The sequence below is a fragment of the Nicotiana tabacum genome, chromosome 6 (assembly GCF_000715075.1).
Source record: "Nicotiana tabacum cultivar K326 chromosome 6, ASM71507v2, whole genome shotgun sequence".
NCBI lineage: Eukaryota > Viridiplantae > Streptophyta > Magnoliopsida > Solanales > Solanaceae > Nicotiana > Nicotiana tabacum.
This window is the reverse complement of record NC_134085.1, coordinates 203,219,017-203,240,542: the sequence shown is the minus strand read 5'-3', so window position 1 is coordinate 203,240,542 and position 21,526 is coordinate 203,219,017. Positions and strand designations below refer to the sequence as shown.

The 21,526-nt window shown below is 38.3% G+C and overlaps 2 protein-coding genes and 1 pseudogene across 3 annotated transcripts; 2 read left to right on the top strand and 1 right to left on the bottom strand.

Moving 5' to 3' along the window:
• Nucleotides 1–4,781: 4,781 nt before the first annotated feature.
• Nucleotides 4,782–9,074, top strand: LOC107811994 (exonuclease 1-like). 2 transcript variants are annotated; one of them, XM_016636999.2, is made up of 12 exons: nt 4,782–4,992; nt 5,101–5,137; nt 5,237–5,411; nt 5,509–5,587; nt 6,050–6,094; nt 6,311–6,460; nt 6,579–6,693; nt 6,858–6,958; nt 7,556–7,653; nt 7,937–8,029; nt 8,232–8,452; nt 8,596–9,074. In XM_016636999.2, exons 1-12 carry the CDS (start codon nt 4,915–4,917, stop codon nt 9,033–9,035), a joined length of 1,632 nt encoding a protein of 543 aa, XP_016492485.1. In that variant the 5' UTR covers nt 4,782–4,914; the 3' UTR covers nt 9,036–9,074. The 2 variants fall into 2 exon arrangements, with proteins under 2 accessions (XP_016492485.1, XP_016492486.1); XM_016637000.2 differs by having other exon boundaries at nt 4,790–4,992; nt 5,250–5,411.
• A 222-nt stretch (nt 9,075–9,296) lies between these two features.
• Nucleotides 9,297–12,419, bottom strand: LOC107811995 (beta-glucosidase 44-like). Its single transcript, XM_016637001.2, has 11 exons — nt 12,128–12,419; nt 11,965–12,023; nt 11,453–11,528; nt 11,285–11,356; nt 11,121–11,208; nt 10,781–11,033; nt 10,585–10,700; nt 10,213–10,430; nt 10,076–10,107; nt 9,879–9,981; nt 9,297–9,798 (listed from the first exon to the last, which is right to left on the bottom strand). The coding sequence occupies exons 1-11, from the start codon at nt 12,378–12,380 to the stop codon at nt 9,521–9,523; spliced, it is 1,548 nt and encodes a 515-aa protein (XP_016492487.2). The 5' UTR covers nt 12,381–12,419; the 3' UTR covers nt 9,297–9,520.
• The window catches only part of LOC107811988 (exonuclease 1-like), a 100,137-nt pseudogene continuing 91,001 nt past the window's right edge, over nt 12,391–21,526 (top strand).

Here is a 21,526-nt window from a genome sequence, read left to right as displayed (position 1 = left end):
CTGTTCAAAAAAAGTAAAACATACAAAAAATAACATCAGGACATTATCAAAAAGATCAGTTAAAACTTCAATATCCAAGAAGGCTGAAGTTCGATAGTTACAAAACAAAACTTCAGCTCTAAAGCTGAAGTTTGCTAGTTACAAAAACAAAAACTTCAGCTCTAAAGCTGAAGTTTGACAGTTACAAAAACAAAACCTTCAGATCTAGAGCTGAAGTTCACCAGTAACAAAACACAAAAACTTCAGCTCACCAGTTACAAAACACAAAACATTCAACCCCATGTTGTAGTTTTTACAAAAAACAAAAAAAACAAATTCAAATCCAAAAATAATGCCAAAACATGAAAAGAAAATTTCAGCTCCTATCTAAAGGTACCATCACTTTAATAGTATCATCTATTTAACTCTCAATTTTTTTATAAAATTTGGACGTCTAATCACTGAAGAATTTATAGAATTTTCATCAACAACATAAAAACTCGTTCAAAAAAACTAAAAACACAATCGTAAAAGTAAAACTAATGCACTTATCAAACTAAACACTAAGAAACTATTTAATCATAAATACATGACTATCAAACTAAAACCAGAAAAAAACACAGAAAATCGTAAAATAAAACCCAGAAAATTAATGCAATGTATTTGTGATTAAATCGTAATGTGGGAACAACGACGAATAGCAGTTGAAAAATCAAAACAACGATGAAAACCCTTTGATTTCACAAAAGAACAAATCAAAAAACGCGAATAACGGGAGAGAGAGACAGAGACTGTAAAGGACTAGCGTATACTTGGAGAGAAAATAGTCTTTTAATGAAGAAGGCCGAAATAGTCTTTTTAAAAGGCTTTTAACAAAAAAACGGGTACGGGTGCAAACAGAAAGACAAAGCGGCTACAAGTTAAAAAGGGGCGCCGTGCAATTTTCTGCAAATTACACACATTGCCTCCTGATTGCGAAAGTAGCCACAATTGACCTCCAATGTTCGTGTTAACTATCTTAGATCGTATCGCATATGAATTTTACCATATCTTAAAGAAGTCTGTCATTGTCGAGATAAATAAAGAAGTCTATAATTAAATAAAATAGAAACCACTTGGGCTTTGGAATTTGACGGGCTAGGCTGGGTCGTCCCACTGTTTCGATGAGCCTTAAAATGGTTAGCCTAACTCAGCCCTCGTGGGTCATAGGCCCTCACGAGCAAGCCCACAATATTTTTTTTATATTTTTAAAATTTTAAATTTTAAAATAAAATATAATAGATTACAATAAAAACACAAAAAGAAGGACAATATTTCATTCATTAAGAGTCTACTCAAAACAAACTACTCAAAAATATTTTCAAGGTACTCAGGGCATATACAATACCAACAAATTATCTTCATCAAGTGCATTTGAATCCTATTATGAAATAAAGATATCTTAACATCTTTATTTTTATCTAAATATATAATTATATGTAATGTTAATTAGTTAAACATTAAGAAATAACTAAAAATTTAAAATCACAAAATATTTATATTCGTATAAAAAATGCTACCGATTTGAGATTACATTACTCTTCTTGTTATTTTTAGTTCCCTGTATTTTTTATAATTTTAATTAAATAGGGGTATTATTACTTTTAGTCCGCGCCAAAAATTATTTACATCTGATAACCGAAAAAGTGTATAAAATTTGTATATAACATACAATATATATATATATATATACACACACACAGAGAAATATACAAATTTTATACATCTTTTCGGCTATTATTTTTACAACGGCTATACAATGTCATTTTTCTAATTAAATACGTCGGCCCAACCCAACCTTGGTCAAGTTTCATGGGCCACTAACTTACTTGGGTCGGGCTTAAAGCCTTATTTTTAAGGGAAACTACCATCTATGTCCATTTATAAGTAACTCATTACAAAAATTGGCCAATTCACAAAATATTATTAATATTAGCCAAATATTACTAATATTACCCAATTAGCTATTTGTAGCAAAAAAGTCAATTATTTGCTTTCTTTTGGGCTGGTACTATTAGAATAGACTGGCTTAAGGAGCTTGAATCTTAGAGTCAGGATGATTTGGTGAAGTTTTGATGTGGTATGAATTAAAAATTCGAAGTAAAAACTGAACATGAAAAAAATGATGTGTATCATACTGTTTATCATTTGTGAATCACATATGTATTATATTTGCATCAATTGTGTATTACATGTATATCCATGTATACCTGTGTGCGAGATACATGCGTGATACATGTGTCGCAGAAGAATTTTTTGAACACGATTTAATTACGAATTTTGATACAAAACCAGTTCAAATCACCTCCGATCTTCCTTAAATTTTGTGTATTGACTTATCTATATATTTTCAATGAATTTCAACTATACACATTGAAAAAGTTCCTTTTTTGCTTAGATTTTTGGAATATTGTATACACCTTCTATAGTTTGATACATGTTCCATAAAATTTTTTGCTACCTCATCCATGAAATTTCTTTCCGTCTTGCATCTAATGTTGCTAATCACGCTTAAAAATATGGAAGGTGATTTTTGCATGTGATTATTTGAAAGAAAGACCTTATTTATTTGATTTTTTAATTTTTATATGTACTTGGCTAGTTTTGATAAGGTCATGACTAATGGCTAGAGATTGACAAGTTAAGACTTATTTGAGATATTTGTGTAAGTTTCCCTATTTTTAAATGAGTTCCAAAAATCTTAGCCTATTCCTATTAAATTATGGGCTGGCTTACGCCTGCCAAGCCAATATTGACGGATTTGGTAAGATACACTTAAGGGTGGCAAACGGTCAAGGGCCTGGTCCTAAATGGACCTCGCGGGCCGGGCCTAAACGGTTCGCTTCTAAGTGGGCCCGAGCTTCGTGGGTCGGCTTAAATGGTCTCGGGCTTCATGGGCGTTTGGGTGTAACCAGACCGGGACCACGAATTAATATCCGGGGCTATCTGGGCCGGGTCCGGGCCTAAATGGGCCTTGATTATCTTTTATAAAAAAAATTATCTAAGGCAATTTCTTGTAAATTATATAGCTTATATATTATATATACTATATCTATATTTATAATATACATATATACTATATAAATTATATATATATATATATATATATATATATATATATATATATATATATATATATATATATATATATATACATGGGCAAGTTTTTTTTTTAATTTTTTTTATCTAAGGCAATTTCTTGTAAATTATATATACTATATCTATATCTATAATATACATATATACTTTACATATTGCTTATATGTGTGAGTATATATATATATATATGGGGGAGGCCTAAGTGGGCCTATTTATTTGTTTAAATTTTTTATCTAAGACATTTTCTTGTAAATTATATAGCTTATATATATATATATATATATATATATATATATATATATATATATATGTGTGTGTGTGTGTGTGTGTGTGTGTGTGTGAGAAATTGGCTTATATAGTATATTGCCTTATATAAGATTGTATATATAGTAGTATAGTATTATAGATATACTAAGTGTATAATATATAAGCTATATTCGCTATATTCGATATAACATTAGCTATATTAAGATGTATATATATATATATATATATTAAGATGAAGTCGGTATCAAAGTTGCAAATTAAAGTTTACATTTAATACTTCAAATTAAAGTTCAATGCCTTCAACATAATACTTCAAATTAATCTAACAAACTAAAACATTAAGCATAATACGTCTAATAATTTTAAAATAACACAAATTGTCTCAAATCAACTTAAAATCTTAAATACGAATGTCTGGAGAACGCGCAAGACAACTCTTTATATGCCTCCTTAAACAACCTGTGCCCTCCTTTGGACGACGAGTGTAGACTTGATCACAATTCTTGCACTTTATTATGTAAACTTCTTCATTTTATTCTACCACATTAAAGTGTTCCAAAACAAATGGGCGCAATCTAGAATCACCGGGCATGATTTAACTTGAATTAAGAATTTGAGTTTGAGAAATGAGAGATGAGTGAAGACTTGAATACTTCAATTTGAGTTTGAGAAATGAGAGAGATTGGTGATTTTGTGAAAAAAATGAGGGGTATTTATAGTTGAAAATAGGGAAAACGTGTAATTATAAAAAGTTTGAGGTTAAAACAAAGTAGGGGGGGCGAGGGTAAAACGGCTATTTTTGCAGGGCAATGACTATTTTTTAAATGTTGCAACGGCTAAAAAAAAATTTTGGTTTTTTTTTTTAAAAAAGTAGCCGTTGGGCCCGTTTATGTCCGATCCGACCCACTTGGACCTCAAGCCCCCCAGTTCCGGGTTTAAACGGGTAGACCCGTTTAGGTCCACTACCATATGGGCTCGCGGGCCCGGGCCTAACCGGTCCACTTGCCACCCTTAGATACACCGGTGATTAATAGGAAAAAGTTAGTTATTCACAAAAAAGAAAAAGAAAAAGAAAAAGAGAAATTCAAGCATTTGCACGCGCCAACTGGGAGCGTGGTGTATGCATCAGCAACAGACGCAAGTTCGCGGGGAAATTTTTCTTGAGACCCAAAATTTGAAATTTATCTTCGCGGTAAAAACGTTAAAATGCCGAAGCTCCAAGTCATACCTCGCAATACTAGGTAAAAAAGTAGAGAAAACATACGAATAATTACCCGCCACGTGTACATGACTTTGAATTTTCGCACGTGGCGTTTTTCCAATGGATGGTACTTTAGTTCCGTCACAGTGCCGTTGCTTGACGCTTTTACTGCTAGGTATATACACTTCCCATTCAACACTTGCTCTTCTTCCCGCCATTTTCTCTCACTTCCTCCAATTCCTAATTTTCACCTACAGATCCAAAACCCAGAAGCTCAAGCAAGAAATCCAGGAGAAAACACCTAGAAGAAAAAAAAGAGAGAGAAAGAAATGGGTATCAAAGATCTCCTCCGGTTCATGAAGCCCTATGTTGAATCGGTCCACATTAAAAAATACGCAGGCAAAAGGGTAACATTCCCTTTCCTCTCCCTTCAATTCAATATACAGATTCATTCACATTTATCGCATTTCTGTGTTTTAATTTTAAAAAAATAAATCATATTTTGTTGGTTATAGGTGGGAATTGATGCGTATTCTTGGCTTCACAAAGGAGGTATTTAATTTGGTTTGGCATATATTAGCTCAAGATTCAATTGTTATTGCATATTTTGTGGTTTTAAATGTATAGAATCAATAAAAGCTGTACTTTCAGCATATTCATGTAGTATGGAGCTGTGTCTTAATTTGGAGGGCGACAAGAAATTGCAGTACTTGAATTACTTCATGCACCGAATTAACCTGCTTCGACATTATAAGATTACTCCTGTAGTTGTTTTTGATGGTGGGAACTTACCCTGCAAGTCTCGAACTGAAGATGAAAGGCACAGGCAAGTACCGCGAGCTTAATTGTTGTTACTTAATTAAGTAGTATTACAGTCTTTATTATACCAGTTTTGTGGATTGTGAATCTGTTAATTTCAACAGGAGAAGGAAAACAAATAGAGATCAGGCAATGTTGAAGCTAAAGGAAGGAAATGTTGCTGGCGCTGTCGAGCTCTTCCAGGTACTATCTAGTCTCTAAATAGTCATGGTAAATGTGGTTTCTTTAATAACCCTCACAAATTGGAATAATTAGTTCATATGATTTGAATAAGTGCCTTTCTTACGTGCTACTTTTATTGTTTTTCATTTATTTTTTGGTACTTTTGATTCTGTTATTATTTTTATGCTTTCTGCTGTTGGTACTTATATATTGTCTTTTTCGTCTGCTTGGGCCGAGCGTCTATTAGAAATAGCCTCTCTACCCCTTGGGTTAGTAGTAGGGTCTGCGTACACTCTACCCTCCCTAGACCCCACTTGTGGTATTTTACTGGGTTGTTGTTGTTGTTGTTTGATTTAAATAAGCCTAAAGGGTTGTGGTATTTGACAATACTTAACTATGCTAATTTGTTTATCTTTAGATGTTTAATGCACTATCCATTCAGATAGCAAAATAAAATATTCATTTCTAATGCTTCATGTGTAGAGGGCAGTGAGTGTCACTCCATCAATGGCACATCAACTCATTCAGGTACACAATATTCATCTCTTTTGTCTTGTCTACTTTCAGTCATAAAAGACATTTTCATTCAGAAGTTTGTTTTTTCTTATTTTTTGATTTGACATTTGCATCGACATACAAGTTCCTGGAATCTTTCCAGTAATTTGGCATTATTTTAATGTTATATATCTGCCAATTCATAATTTCAAGTAATCCAGCAGTAATTATGATTTACTACAAGTGCAGATTCTGAAGTCGGAGAATATAGAGTTTGTTGTAGCACCATATGAAGCTGATGCACAATTAGCCTACTTGTCTAGCCTAGAAGAAGAAAAGAGTGGAATTGTAGCCGTGATTTCTGAAGATAGTGACTTACTGGCATATGGCTGTCCTGCTGTAAGAAATTCTCAAATACTTTGATATGGCCTGATGGGGGTTACTGCTCTCCTAACAGCTTATTTCTCTTAACTTAAAACCTAAAGAACCTATGTTGATATTACGTGCTTGCGAGCAGGTTTTCTTTAAGATGGATTCCCATGGCAATGGTCAAGAAGTGGAACTAGACCGTGTTTTCAGTTCTGCTACTCTCGTTCCTTCATTCAGACATTTCAACCAAGATTTGTTTACAGGTTACTTTCAATTTCTAGCTTTTAACTCAATTGCATTGATTTTATGTGTTTGTGATGGACTTGCTTTTTTCATGTAGGCAACAGAAGCAAAATAGCTGCTGAAAGTTTTGATTGTCTTTCTTCTTTGTAACTTCTACAATATTTAGGTCATTTACCATTTGCAGGCATGTGCGTCTTAGCTGGCTGTGATTTTCTTCCGTCTGTCCCTGGTATAGGAATTGCAAAAGCTTATAATCTGGTCTCCAAGTATCGGAACTTAGATCGAGTAAGCTTATTCTCTATTTGTTCAAAGCAAGGAAGTTTATCTTCTTGCAAATGTAATTGGTGATTAATTGCTGTTATGATACCATCATAATATACTTGGTTTGTTTGTCATTGCTTACATCAGCTTTGCACCAGTCTGATACCTGATTTTTTACCTGATACTAGCATGTATGGACACCAATTGAAGAGATAAATCATTTCCTAGTTAAGAGGTGAAATCACAAGAGCCTTCTAGAGCAAGACATTGAGGAACAGCATAATTACTTGCACTAGATCTTGTTCAACAATTTAATGGAGTCAACAGGAAGCTGTAATTACTATTGATTTTGGATTTTGCATAGATGTTTATTTGCTGTTTTTTCCTCTTCCTTTCTTCCTTCGGGCGTGACTTTGGGGGGGGGGGGGTAGGGATGACGCGGGAGCCAAGGATTTGGCAGGGGCGTAGCTTCCCTTTGGGGTGTTAGCTGATGTATAATATGGTTTTGTTAGTTAAATGGGCAAATGTGTACCGTTCCTTATTGTTCTTAGCTTAAGATGTCCTGAAAAAAATTATACCGTTAGAGCTTCATAACTAAAAATTATTGCCAATGTTTAACAGGTTCTTTCCATCTTGAAGTTTGAGAAGGGAGATCAAGTGCCTGAAGATTACACAAAATCATTTAAAGAAGCAGTTGCAGTCTTCCATCATGCTAGAATGTGAGTCTAACAACTGACAGAACAACAATAACAACAACAACCCAGTATAATCCCACTCCCTGGGGTAGAGAGGCTGTTTCCAAATAGACCCTCGACATTTTTCCCTCCAAGAACTCCCCACCTTGCTCTTGGGGTGACTCGAACTCACAACCTCTTGGTTGGAAGCGGAGGTTGCTTACCATCAGAGCAACCCCTCTTGTCTAACAACTGACATAACAACTTTTATATATAGTTCTCCCTTTGTTCTACATGAATGATAAACTTTTCTTCTATGTTTAATTAGATATGATGTTAGTTTGAAGCGGACCAAGCACTTGAAACCTGTCCCAGAACAGCTGTTGCAGTTTCTGGATGAAGAACTTGACTTCTTAGGACCGTATCCTTTAGTTTCTTTGTGGTTTTTATCCTTCTGGAGTTATATGACAAACTTTGTCCTCCTCTTACTTGGAGCTTGCCTTCTGTTATGAATGAAGCTTCAGCATTCTCTGACCTTTTGCAAAATAGTGCTTTAAATTGCTATATCTGATGCTTTTGCAATGATAGGTATGGCAAAACTATTTATCCTTGACAGTCAATAGAGAAATTCTTCCATCATTGGCAACTGCAATTGCTCAAGGTAGCATAGATCCTTGTACAATGGAGGCCTTCGATTTCTTTCCAAACATGGTAAATCATGTGTCTACTGCAAACGTCAAGAAAATTTGCGGTCCATTCTCTCGACAACAGGCATCTGCTCAAGCTTCAAAAGACTGCAGTTTTCTTGCTATTTCTTCTAGTAAAACCAGAAAAGAAACAACAGGCAAGCATGACATATAGATTGTCACTAATATTACAATAGTTTTCTAGTGCATTTAAATGGAACTAAGGGGTACATAATGTGCTGGCAAAATGATAATGATGCTCCAAAGTTTTATTAGAGACAGTTTTTGTTGGCACTTTCAGTGGTGGAGACGAAGCAAACCTCGGATGAACAGAAGCAGTGTCCATTTATGGATGACAGGGAGTGCATAGAGGAAGCAGTAGCTCTTCAAAACTTGCTATGCCCTTCAATATCAACTAGGAAAACAGTCGGAAAAGAGAAAAAGAGTCGGCAGAAAGAAGTGTTGAAAGTTCCAGATAATAATCCTTTTAGGAAAAGAAAAGTGGAGGAAATTGAGCCAGATGAATTGGAAAGTGTTACTGAACAAATCTCAGAAGTGACTGAGGTTGAAAGCCTGGAAGTTGTATGTACTACTCCAGAATCACAAAGAAGTGTGGAATCTAAGCCGATTAAAAGAATTGAATTAAGAAAAGTTACCAACGAAAGGAAGGTTAAAAGGAGTAATTGTCAAAGTTCAGAAAACAAGAAAAACTCTATACTGAATTTCTTTTCTCGAGTGTAATTTATTGAATTTGTTTCAGCCTTGATTGATTTACTTTGATCAGTCACTTCTCTTTTTAATCTATTATCTTGCAGATTTCTTAATTTTATCATCAATTATACACAACAATTCCTCTGCCAACATTCCACTGGTAAGCAATCTAATTATGCAAGTTTGATTCTTAGTGCTTATTAAGTAGAAGGTTCGAACTAGATACAGAGTTTAAAATACTTGTTCTGACTTGTGCATATAATTATATAAGTAGAAGTCAAGAGTTAGGAATTGCAGTACTAAAGCTGTATCATTCATTCTTTTATTCCCTTGCAAACATCATAGCTATATTGTAGAAAGAGCATTCTTGTATTAAACTAACACAACTTGAAATCCTAGTGCCTAATAAAGGCCCCAACTTATGAGTTTCAAGCCCTCTAAAATCTAAACAGACATTCTAAAGACTGAACTACTTCTAATGAGAAAAAAAAAAACATAGACAAGGCACAACCGCCTTAATGCTTGTGGCGCCTAAGTAATTTCTTGAACCATAATGCTGACAACTTTGGGTATCGTTTGAGGGTATTGAAATCAATGTAGACAATGCCAAATCTGGAAGTATAACCCGATCTCCATTCAAAGTTGTCGACCAATGACCACGCGAAATAGCCTATGACATTAGCTCCTTCATCTACAGTCTTCTTTAGTTCTTGCAAATAGCTCTTATAGTAAGCAATCCTTTTGGTGTCATATAATGCTTTAGGAAGGGTAATGTTGCCCGCATAATCCATACCTGTAAATCATATACTATTAGTAGACATTCTTTTTGTCAAATGCAGCTTTGAAATGTTTCACTAGTTAAACAAACCATACCATTTTCTGCCAGAATCATGGTAGGATTTCCATAACGTTCTTTTACATAGTTGACAGCTTTATGTAGACCCCATGGCACGATATAGAGCCAATCCGAGTGTGCCTACAATCATATCAACAAAGACAATGTTAGCTAATAATTAAGATATTAGTACATTTTTAGGTTAAAGACAATGTTAACTTCATCATATACTCACCCTAGGACCAATTGGTACTCCCTTGCGATCATCTACATCAGAGCAAGCGAAAGAATTAGAATCAGTAGAACCTCTTACATACTAAAACAAGTAGTTTCATTTATAACTTAAGAACTAGTAAAACAGTAGTTTCTTACAAGCAAATCCAACATTCCAGTCCTGTTGATATCCCAAGGGTTGTGGCGTCGTGTAATGAGGATCATACATGTAGTAGGCAGTGTACTGGTTTATGCCCAATAAATCAATTGATCCCTTGACCACCTTAACCTCTTCTTTCGTGAACTTGGGTAATCGCTTCCCCACAATATTTTGCATGGTTTTTGGGTACTCACCATATACAAGAGGATGCAAGAACCTGTCAAGCAACCCCAAAGTATGATTATAGTTAGTCAGAACCCACTCTCTCAACTCAGAAATGGCAATATCTAAATTCTGGATCTACCTGTAAGAATCACCCCTTAATCTAGCAATTCCAACATGACTACATTACTATGTGTGAAAGCTCTTACCATCCCAAATGAAAGTCTCTTGCTCTTTGAGCAGCATAGTTATCGGCTTTTCCTCTTGTCAAAGGTTCATACCACACAAAATCCAAGAGAATGCCAAATTTTCCCTTCTGTTTCTCCTGTTATTGCATTTAGAAAATAAGGTCAAAAAGAGATCTTTGATTTCCAAAGTAGGAAAAAGAGAAAGAGAAAATCGTACCTGATATTTTTCGCGGTATCTCTGAGCTGCAGTAGCATGACATAAGATGAGATTATGGGCAACAATATAAGGCTCAGTTGCAGAATCTCCTTCAGTGCAGTTTCCAAATGGTTTAGAACATCTTCCGGGTGCAAAGAATCCAGTATCATACCCTAAAGCAGCAACAACTCTTGGCTCATTAAACGAAAACCAGTTCTTCACTCTGTCTCCAAATGTCTTAAAACAAAACTCCGCATAATCAGCATAATCTTTCCTGCAATATTCCAACAATAAAAGCCATTACTCAAATAAAGAATCAAATAGTTGGTAGTTGCACGAGTTTGAGTGATAATATACTTACACGACTTCATGGCTTAACCATCCATTGTACCTATCTTGAAGTGCTTGTGGTAAATCATAGTGATTAAGGTTAGCATATGGGGTAATACCTGTTAAAAATTTGTTTAAATTTCAGTATAGTACTTAACTATGTATTTTCACAACAACAATCTCTATGATTGTTACCTCTTTCGAGCATGTAGTCGATCAACCTGTTATAATAAGCAACTCCTTTCCAGTTTACTTTACCAGTTCCATCTACATTAAAAATTTTAGACACAAGATTAAATTATCAGTTATTATTGCAAATGGCTAGAATAGACTATAACATAGGAAAAGGAATAGTGAAATTACTTGGAAAAATTCTGGACCATGAAATTGAGAAGCGATAAGCTTCAAAATTCAGATTCGCCAACAGATCAATATCCTCCTGTATCGATTAAAGTGGCATGAGGATTAATAGCAGAATTAAAGGATCACCTTATACATTAAAAACTATGTTGAAATATTCAGCGGATAACAATTTGGTACACTTACAATTACATATTGTAATTAGTTATGGCAAATAATTTCGCGTATATGCTTGAAAGAGAATTCAAAAATTTCACGTTGCTGGAAAATTTCAAACAACATAGTTTAATGTTTCATAATATGGGATTGTAATAATAAAGACAGAGCTGTCTTTTCAAACAAAACAATCCGTCGATAAGAAATAATCTCACTATAATTAATCCAAACATTTAATACAAACCAAACAATCGATAAATAATCTCAACATTACTAATATATCTTATTTAGTATCATTCTTATATGCCCTATGAAACGACCCCAATATGTTGCAGCATATATGAACTTCGTACGCTCACCTTATAACGATGATATTGGTCAACAGCGACTTCTCCATTGGCATTGTTTGGTTCAACTCCTGTTTTTGTTATTCCATCAAAATTTATTAGTGAAAGCAAAACACCAACAAAATCAAAACCACATAATTAAAACTTGTATGATCCAAGATTAATGAATTAATACCAGGTCGTTTAATGAATGTGTCCCAAATACTAGGTCCACGGCCATCAGTACTAGCAGCACCTTCAACTTGGTACGCAGAAGTTGCTGTTCCGAATATAAATCCCTTCGGAAAACTCTCTCTGCTTAAACCTCCGGTGTCAAAACTCAACTTTTCCGGCGAAATATCATTAATATCAGACTCAACTGTAATTACAGTACTCAGTGCTGCAATTAGCAGCATAATTAGCCATGGAGAACTAATTGCTTTAATCATTGTGAACTCAATGGAGAGGTTGTTTGAGTAGAATGTGAAGGTACGTGGTGGCAAGACAAATCTATTTATAGAAGAAAAATATAATAGAGTTGGGTCCCATTCTTATCCTATTGTAGTACTTAGTATTCTTTTAGAAGAATAAACATAGTACTTAGTATTCTTTTAGAAGATTAATTAATCAATCTTATTACACTATCTTTTTTATCGGGATAAAGTTTGTAGTGACTAAATATTAACCTGTTCCATGTTTGTCTTTTATAAGTACTTAGTATTCTTTTAGAAGATTAATTACTATCTTACTTATTCAAATATTTTTTTCTCGAGATAAAGTTGGTAAGGGACTAAATATTGACCTAAATTAGGCGATTTTGTTTAGCTTTTTAACTGGATAGAATCAATAAAAGCTGTAATTTTCAGCATATTCACGTAGTATGGAGCTGTGCCTTAATTTGGAGGGCGACAAGAAATTGCAGTACTTGAATTACTTCATGCATCGAATTAATCTGCTTCGACATTATAAGATTACTCCTGTAGTTGTTTTTGATGGTGGGAGCTTACCCTGTAAGTCTGGAACTGAAGATGTAAGGCACATGCATGTAATCGCCAACTTAATTCTTGTTACTTAATTAAGTAGTAGTAATACATTTTTTTTTTGTTATACCAGTTTTGTGGATTGTGAATCTGTTATTTCAACAGGAGAAGGAAATCAAACAGAGATCAGGCAATGCTGAAGTTAAAGGAAGGAAACGTTGCTGGCGCCTGTTTGGCCAAAAGATATTGAAACATTTTTGATTAAATCAATTAAAAAAGTTGAAGGGGTAAATTTCAGCCAAGTATAATAAAATCTAGCTTGAAGGATGTTAAGAATGAGCAAGATGAATAATATTTCTCTGTATTTCAGAGAAGGACGACAAATTATAAATATGATCTCTTTGAATGTAGAGAGATTTTGCAACAGATATTCTCAGCTTCAAGTAAAAGTCGTATATAGATTTTAGAATTGTGATCCAAAAAACCTCCCCCTTTTACAAAGCGTTCGGTCCCCTTTTATAGGGGACAATTTCCCTTCTTACTCTCAAAAGAAAAAAAGTACAACTTAAAGAATACTCTAGAGGCATATTCCCATTGTTTCCTATCATGCTAACACGACTACAAATATTGTACGTTCGCTAGCCACTGTCGATCGTCGTTCATCATGACGATCCTTAAGAAGCGGCATCGTAGGGACCTCGCTCTCTGCTACACTTGGTTTCGGTCATGGTCGTACAAATTTCGACCCATAGAGTTAGTTCCTCCGCTTGTTGAGGTCGCAGTTTGAGGCGTCCTTGATAAGCGGACGTTGTCCATGCATACGAAGAAATTTGATTTGCAAACCATGTCGGTTTCGGCTGATGACGGAAGAACGAAGCATTTCGCCATACCTTGGGCGGTGTGTGCTATCTTTAGAGTGATGTCACTTCCACGTGCGTCATCATGGCACGTCTTCCCGAGGGGCAACATGATGGCCTGTCGCTTCGGTTTCGCTGCCACGAGAAGTCTTTTCGCTTCGATTCTGGGGCCACCCAACCCTATAAATAGGGGAAAGGTTTGTTTTTTCAAAAAAGTTTGGCCATTTCTCTTCCGATCATTTCCTTTCACATTTCTAGCTTTGCTTCTGCGTTTTTTTTCATATCCTCTCTCTCGTTCATTGTTCTTGGTCTTTCTTGTTACATTAGCACATCTCCCTTCACAGACATGCCTAGAACACACCGATCGCGTGAGGGGAGTTTCTGACGCCACCCCGCTATCCATGGCGTCCCCTACCGGTGGCGAGGACTTGGCGATAGAGGAAGGGGATAGCCTTCCCACCGTGGATGAGCTACTGCCGAGACACCCTTTGTCTCGAAGTGACTTTCTCAAAGATCCTCCTCCTACTCCCATCCCAGTATTCTCTGAAATTGAGCAAGTCCATATCAATGCCCTTCGTGCAAAATATAACATTCCTGCTCATATTGAAATGGTTCCAGCGGGAAGAGACTTCGTAGAAGTCCATGGACCATGGTACTGTGCTTTTTATGAGTACCCCTTTGTGATTGGTCATTCCTTCCCCCTTCTCCCATTAACGGAAGAGTTCTGTCGATTTTATTAGGTTTGCCCGACGCAACTTTCCCCGTACACGCTCAAAATACTCATGTTGTTGACGAAGTATGCAGAGTTGGCGGGGTGTGAAGTTACCGTTCACCATCTCCTGCATTTATTTTCACCCAGTTTTCACAGGGGTACTATGGTGCATTTGAGGCACCGTGGGACAAAAGGGATGGTGGTCGGAACTGATGATCGGGCGAGCCGCAAATTTTGGCATAAATACTTCTTTGTCAGAACTGACCACATCGTATCCGACCCTGCTAGATTTCCTGAGCGGTGGAATGAGAATCGTAAGTGCCACCGCTTGTTTACTCTTTCTTTTTTCTTCATTCACCTTAGTGTTTATTTGTGGTTTTCTTTTGCAGCTATGGGGCGTCCACCCTATCCTATTGCAGCTAGGGGTATCAATGGTTCGGTTCGGCCGGTTATTTTATAAAATTTGCACCATACCAATTTTTCGGTTATTCTCTTATGTATAACCAAAATTAGACTTTTCGAAACCGTCCTAATCATGTCGGTCTCTCTTCGGTATCAGTACGGTTCGGTTAATTTTTGGTATTTTTTTAATATCATGTAAAATTCACCAGTAGAAGTAGAATTGCAATAACATACGTTCTTTTATAGGACTTAGTAAAACTCTCTAGATATTTTTACTGTTTAAAGGGTGATGAATTAAAAAAAAAAGATGGCTAAAGTATAGATCTATCAACTATTCTACAACAGCATAAAAGAAATCAAACAAAGGCAAAGAAAATATTAATCACATGCGTTGAAAGATATACTAAGCTGGGACTCAAGAATAAAGTTTATAAAAGTTTAAATATTCAAAAAGATAAATCTAAATTATATGAAAGGAAACATATTCAATACATTGTAGTTTTCTACTCATAATCACTAGAATACTTTGTGTCTTCCTAATAAAGATACTTGAAATAACTTAGTTTAAGTAGAAGTAGTATAATAGGTTTTAGAAATTAGTATTTTGAGTTTAATTACTTGTTGGCTTGTAATAGTTTTTATAATTTCAAGGCTCAAAGAAAATGTAATGCATCATTACTTTTTAAACTTACTAAATAAATATATTTTCTACATGTAAAATTTATTCGGTACGATTCGGTATTTTTTTGGTTTATTTTTATAAAATAAAAACCTACCCTAATTATCGGTGCAGTTATAGATTTATATAAAAACTTACGGTTTCTTAAAAAGAAACCTAAAAATTAGTTCGGTGCAGTACGATTCGGTCGGTTTAGTCGGTTTTCGAATATCCATTGACACCCTTAATTGCGGCCATAAAGGGATGGGGTAACCCGTCTGCTTCCCATGCAGTGGAGACTCGAGACTGACTTGCTTTCGTGAAACACTTTGGGCCGAAAGTTTCATCTGGTGAGTGCCTTCCTCTGTATAATTCTTCGTCCATATATCATTATCTATTGATACGATTCTTTATGACGGCAGGTCGTGGAGCTTCTAGGCGGGCCCCCCAGTCCCTGCATTTCGTAGGGCCGTCGCCTCTGCAGGGATGCAATTCACTTTGGGTGAGTCCGCCCAAGAGGATCATGCCCAGTCGTTACAGGCGAGGGGCTCCTCTTGAGACCTGGTTGTGAGGGAGGAGACCCTTCTTTACCAGTTCAACACCCCGTGGATGAGTCTTCTAATGGGGACGAGTCTTCGTTGAGAAAGAAGAGGAGGGTAGAGCTTGGGAAGAGCGTGGTTGTTGAGACCGGCAAGAGCAGGACGAGTGCATTGGAGATGGTACCGGTACCCAAGTTTATGGCCGACGCCATCTTGGCGGGGAGATATCCCCAAACAGAAGGGGTTTATCAAGGATGGGGGTCTACGCATTCCGCAGAGGGCGACGTATAATCTACTATTAGCGGGGGTTTGCGCGCCGAGGGCGACAGTTCGGGTTCAGATGTTGACCCAGAGGATGTTCGTTAGTTTTTAAAGCGTCATACTCACGTAGAGGTCAGAATGGAGGGTTCTGATCGACATATAGTTGTCCTTGGGGACTACAACTTGTTGTCGGATTGTGATCAGGTGGCATATGTTTTTGCCCCTTTGTGTGCTGCCTCTAAGAGCGAGGCACTTAAAGCGATGAGTGATGCAGAGTTGTCTCGGAGCATTTTTGGCATGGATCTACGGGTAAATGTCTTTCTTTTTATTTCGTCTTTGGATCCATGTTACTATTTTTGGCCCATTTGTTCTAATTTTTACTTCTCGTGCTAGACCCTCATCATGGAGATCGAGCGTGAGCGTCGGGAAAGGAGGAGGACGACCCTCTATGGAAAGATGTTTTCCAAGTACCAAGAATATCGCACCAAGCATCGTACGATGGTCGACATCTACAATCAGGATCGTGATTTTCAACTGCTCCGTGAAGGGCTCAAGCAGAGGGAGGGTCAACTGGCACGTAAGGTAGATGACTTGAAGGAACAAGATGAGGACCTTATGAGGGCCGTTTCCCGTAGTAGTGAGCTTAAGGCAGCCCTTAGAGCCAGGGAAGATAAGCTTGAGCTAAGTAGGGGAGTTGTGTCTGAAAATGCCGATCTTCAAGCGAAGGTAGCCAGTTTGACTGCTGAACTGGACCTGAAGATGACTGAGGTCGACGAGCTTAAGGGTGAATTGAGTGCGAATGCTGATAGATTGGCCCATGCTGAGAGGGGGAGGGCGGCGGCCGTTTTTGAGGTGGCGGTTTCAGAGGACACTCTCCGTGTTTGTAAGTTAGAGCGGACTAAGGAGATGGAGGCATCTCCGCTTAGGACGACGGAACTTGAGAGGCGTATTCAAGGGTTGGAGGCGGAACTATCCGCACTGAACAAGCAAGTGGATTCTTTGAAAGCGAAGGACGTACGACGATAGTCGCAACCTTCTACATCTTACACCCTAGCTGATCCTGTCGTGCCTCGACATTTATATGAGTTGTGGGTTCACGCCGAGGCTCAGCTCGATGTGTACAAAGCTCTTCATGTTTATGGGAGGGCGTCTGAAGCGGAACTTCGGGATGTACGTGCTAGGGCTCGTGCGGCTCGTGAGGCATACGGGTACGATCCTCTTACGCCTGATGGAAATGATATTAATTCTGATGATGCGAACAGACTTACCTCCAACTCTTGGTACGAAGACGTGTATGCCATCGGAAATGATGTGTAGTATTTGTTTTGTGCTTTTTGCTTCGCGATTTTTGTAAGGGTGTTTTTGAACCCTTTGTAAGGATCAATATTTGTAACATATTTGCTATAAATGAAGGTCGTTTTGGGCATGCACCTCTGAGTCGTTTTCTTTCTTTGATTTGTTTGACGGCGGCTTTTGCCTTAATCATGTCGCTCTGGAGCTTTGTTGAAATGCTAAACTTATTGCATTTAGTAGAACTATGTTTGTTAGCAATGGCCTTGGTCGTAGGGATATTACTTTCGAGCTGGCGCCGAAGTAATATCCCGTCGTGGTTCGAATGATGTCGAACCCATTTGTTTGTCACCTTAGCCATTGGGATGTTACTTTAGAGCTAGCACCGAAAGTAATATCCCGTCGTGGTTCGAATGAGTCGAACCCATTCTTTTGTCGATGGCCTTAGCCGTTGGGATGTTACTTTCGAGCTGGTACCGAAGTAATATCCCGCCGTGGTTCGAATGATGTCGAACCCATTCTTTTGTCGATGGAATTAGCCATTGGGATGTTACTTTCGAGCTGGCGCCGAAGTAATATCCTGTCGTGGTTCGAATGATGTCGAACCCATTCTTTTGTCGATGGCCTTAGCCATTGGGATGTTACTTTTGAGCTGGTACCGACGTAATATCCATGGTTCGAATGATGTCGAACCCATTCTTTTGTTGATGGCCTTAGCCATTAGGATGTTACTTTCGAGTGGGCACCGAAGTAATCTCCCGCCGTGGTTCGAATGATGTCGAACCCATTCTTTGTCGATGGCCTTGGCCATTGAGATTTTACTTTCGAGCTGGTGCCGAAGTAATATCCCGTCATGGTTTGAATGATGTCGAACCCATTCCTTCTCGATGGCCTTAGCCATTGGGATGTTACTTTTGAGCGGGCACCGAAGTAATATCCCGTCGTGGTTCGAATGATGTCAAACCCATTCTTCTGTCGATGGCCTTAGCCATTGGAGGCGCGTGTTGATTTCGTGTATATAATGGAGTGATTTTATTCATATGTTGGGGATACATGTCAACTTTGCTCGTACAATGGCGATACATGTCGGTTTTGTACATATAATGGAGATTCCTTATATCTAGTCCCTTCATTGTTCGGCCTGGAGATGTAATCTGCAGGCGGGGCAATGAACAATACCTCACAGCTTGAGGCGCCCTCCTCGTCGCATTATTAAAAACCTCCCCGAGAAAATCCGATTGGGACAAAACCCAGGTGAGGGAAAAAGAGTACGACTTGGGCGGCGTCTCTTTTCAGAAGTGGAAGTATTTTAGGTGGGCGACATTCCAGTTATTTTGTGGTAGTTTTCCTTCCATTGTCTCTAGTTGAAATGCTCATTTGCTTGCTGCTACTGTGATTTTATATGGCCCGTCCTAGTTTGTTCCTAATTTCCCTTCATTCGGGTCTTTCTCTGCTTGCGTTTTGGCTTTTAGTACGTAGTCCCCGACTTTGAGTTGTCGTATTTTGGCCTTTTTGTTATAATATATTTCTGCTTGTTGTTTTGGGCCACCATTCTTACGTGTGCCATAACCCTTCGTTCTTCGACCTCATCTAGGTCTTGTAACCTGCTCTTGTCGTTGCTTGATCTATTCTCATTTGAGTATCTCAGGCTGGGTTCCCCGACCTCAACGGGTATGACTGCATTGGTGCCGTAGACTAGTGCATATGGCGTTTTGCCTATGTTGGTCTTCGACGTTGTGCGGTAGGCCCATAGCACCTCCGGTAGCAGTTCCAGCCATAACCCTTTGGAATCTTCAAGCTTTTTCTTTAGTATGTTTAATATTGTTTTATTGGAGGATTCTGCTTGACCATTGTCGGTGGGATGATATGGCGTGGAGAGTATCCGCTTGATGTTCCATTTCTCGAAGAATTCAGTCGTCTTCTTTCCGATGAACTGGGGTCCATTGTCGCAACTGATTTCTTTGGGGATGCCGAAGCGGCATATGATGTTTTTCCAGATGAACGTGATGACTTCTTGTTCGCTTATTTGAGCGAATGCACCTGCCTCCACCCATTTGGAAAAGTAGTCAGTTAAAACCAAAAGGAAACGTGTCTTACCTCGCCCTGCTGGGAGGGGCCCGACGATGTCCATCCCCCATTTTATAAATAGCCATGGAGAGGTCATGGAATATAGGAGTTCTCCCGTTTGGTGTATCATTGGGGCATATTTCTGGCATTGCTCACATTTCTTAACGTACTCTGCAACCTCCTTCTTCATAGTGGGCCAGTAGTATCTTGTACGAATAAGACACCCGACGAGGGTCCGATTACTCATATGGGCGCCGCAGTGGCCTTCGTGTACCTCTTCAAGCACACGCCTTGTTTGATTTGGTCCAAGGCATTTGGCTAAGGGGCCGCCGAACGTCCTTTTGTAAAGGTCATGGTTAATAAGGCTGTACCTGGCCGCTTGTATTCATAGCTTTTTGGCTTCTTTTTTATCTTGTGGGAGTGTTCCTTCCTGTAGATATGATATGATGTGATTACGCCAGTCCCAAGTTATATTTATAGAATGTACCTCGACTTGGTCTATTGATGAGTGGATGAGGGTGACCACGTTCTCCTTGGTGATGTTTTTAGTTGCTCCTACCAGTTTGGCGAGACCACCTGCTTCAATGTTTTGCGCTCGGGGAATTTGGTCGAATCGGCATTCGTCGAATTCTGGCAGCAGTTTGTGGATTTCGGTTTGGTATTTCTGCAATCTTTGTTCTTTAATCTGGAAAGTCCCAGTGACTTGATTCACAATGAGCTGCGAGTCGCAGTTGAGGATGATCCGCCGAGCACCATACTTGAGATCCAATTTTAATCCTGCAATTACGGCCTCATACTCAGCCTCATTGTTAGTCATTTTGGGGCATCGTACAGATTGACGAATCACTTCGCCCGTCGAGACTTCGAGTACGAGTCCCAATCTTGATCCCGAGGCGTTGGACGCGCCATCGGTGTAGAAGACCTAGAGGTCAGGTTGGTCATGTGAAGTGCGAAGTGCTTCTTGTTCGACTTCGAGCAATATTTTTGCACTGAAGTCGGCGACGAAGTCGGCGAGTACTTGCGACTTTATCGCAGTTCACGGTTGGTATGTTATATCATGCTCACTTAATTCTATGGCCCACTTGGCCAACCTTCCCGATAGTTCGGGTTTGTGTAGGATATTCCTGAGGGGAAAGGTTGTTCTTACCTTTATGGGGTGATATTGGAAATACCGTCTAAGCTTTCGTGAAGCTATGACTAATGCTAGGGCCAGTTTCTCGAGGTGGGGGTACCTCGTTTCGGCGTCAATTAAGGTTTTGCTGATATAGTAAATTGGAGATTGCGTACCTTTGTCTTTTCGGACTAGAACTGCACTTATCGCAACTTCAGACACAACCAGGTAGACTAGGAGGCATTCTCCTGGATCTGCTTGGTGAGTAAGGGTGGTGAAGACAAGTATGCCTTTAGTTTCCTTAGGGCGTCGACACATTCTGAATTCCATTGAAGTCCATTGTCTTTCCTTAATACATTAAAGAATTTGTGGCATCTATCCGATGACCGTGAGATGAACCTTGATAAGGCGGCTATCTGTCCTGTCAACTTCTGCACCTGCTTTTTGCTGGTCAACGTTTCGGGTATTCCTTCGATTGCCTTAATCTGTTCTGGGTTGACCTCAATGCCTCTTTGGGATACCAGGAAACCGAGAAACTTACCCGAACTTACGTCGAAGGTGCATTTTTCGGGGTTCAGCCTCATGCCGTACCGTCTTAGTATATCGAAGGCCTCCTTCAGATGATCGATATGATCTTCTTTCCTTTTCGACTTAACCAGCATATCGTCGATGTATACTTCCATTGTTCTACCGAGTTGGTTTTTGAACATTTTGGTGA

What these genes read in the sequence shown, in the direction of transcription:
- LOC107811994 (XM_016636999.2), top strand. Translation starts at nt 4,915, where the DNA reads ATGGGTATCAAAGATCTCCTCCGGTTCATGAAGCCCTATGTTGAATCG. An exon ending in AGTATCGGAACTTAGATCGA is followed by an intron (nt 6,959 to 7,555) that starts GTAAGCTTATTC and finishes AATGTTTAACAG; the next exon opens with GTTCTTTCCATCTTGAAGTT. An exon ending in GAACTTGACTTCTTAGGACC is followed by an intron (nt 8,030 to 8,231) that starts GTATCCTTTAGT and finishes GACAGTCAATAG; the next exon opens with AGAAATTCTTCCATCATTGG.
- LOC107811995 (XM_016637001.2), bottom strand. Translation starts at nt 12,380, where the DNA reads ATGATTAAAGCAATTAGTTCTCCATGGCTAATTATGCTGCTAATTGCA. An exon ending in CTGGAATGTTGGATTTGCTT is followed by an intron (nt 10,108 to 10,212) that starts GTAAGAAACTAC and finishes GCTCTGATGTAG; the next exon opens with ATGATCGCAAGGGAGTACCA. An exon ending in CATGATTCTGGCAGAAAATG is followed by an intron (nt 9,799 to 9,878) that starts GTATGGTTTGTT and finishes TATGATTTACAG; the next exon opens with GTATGGATTATGCGGGCAAC.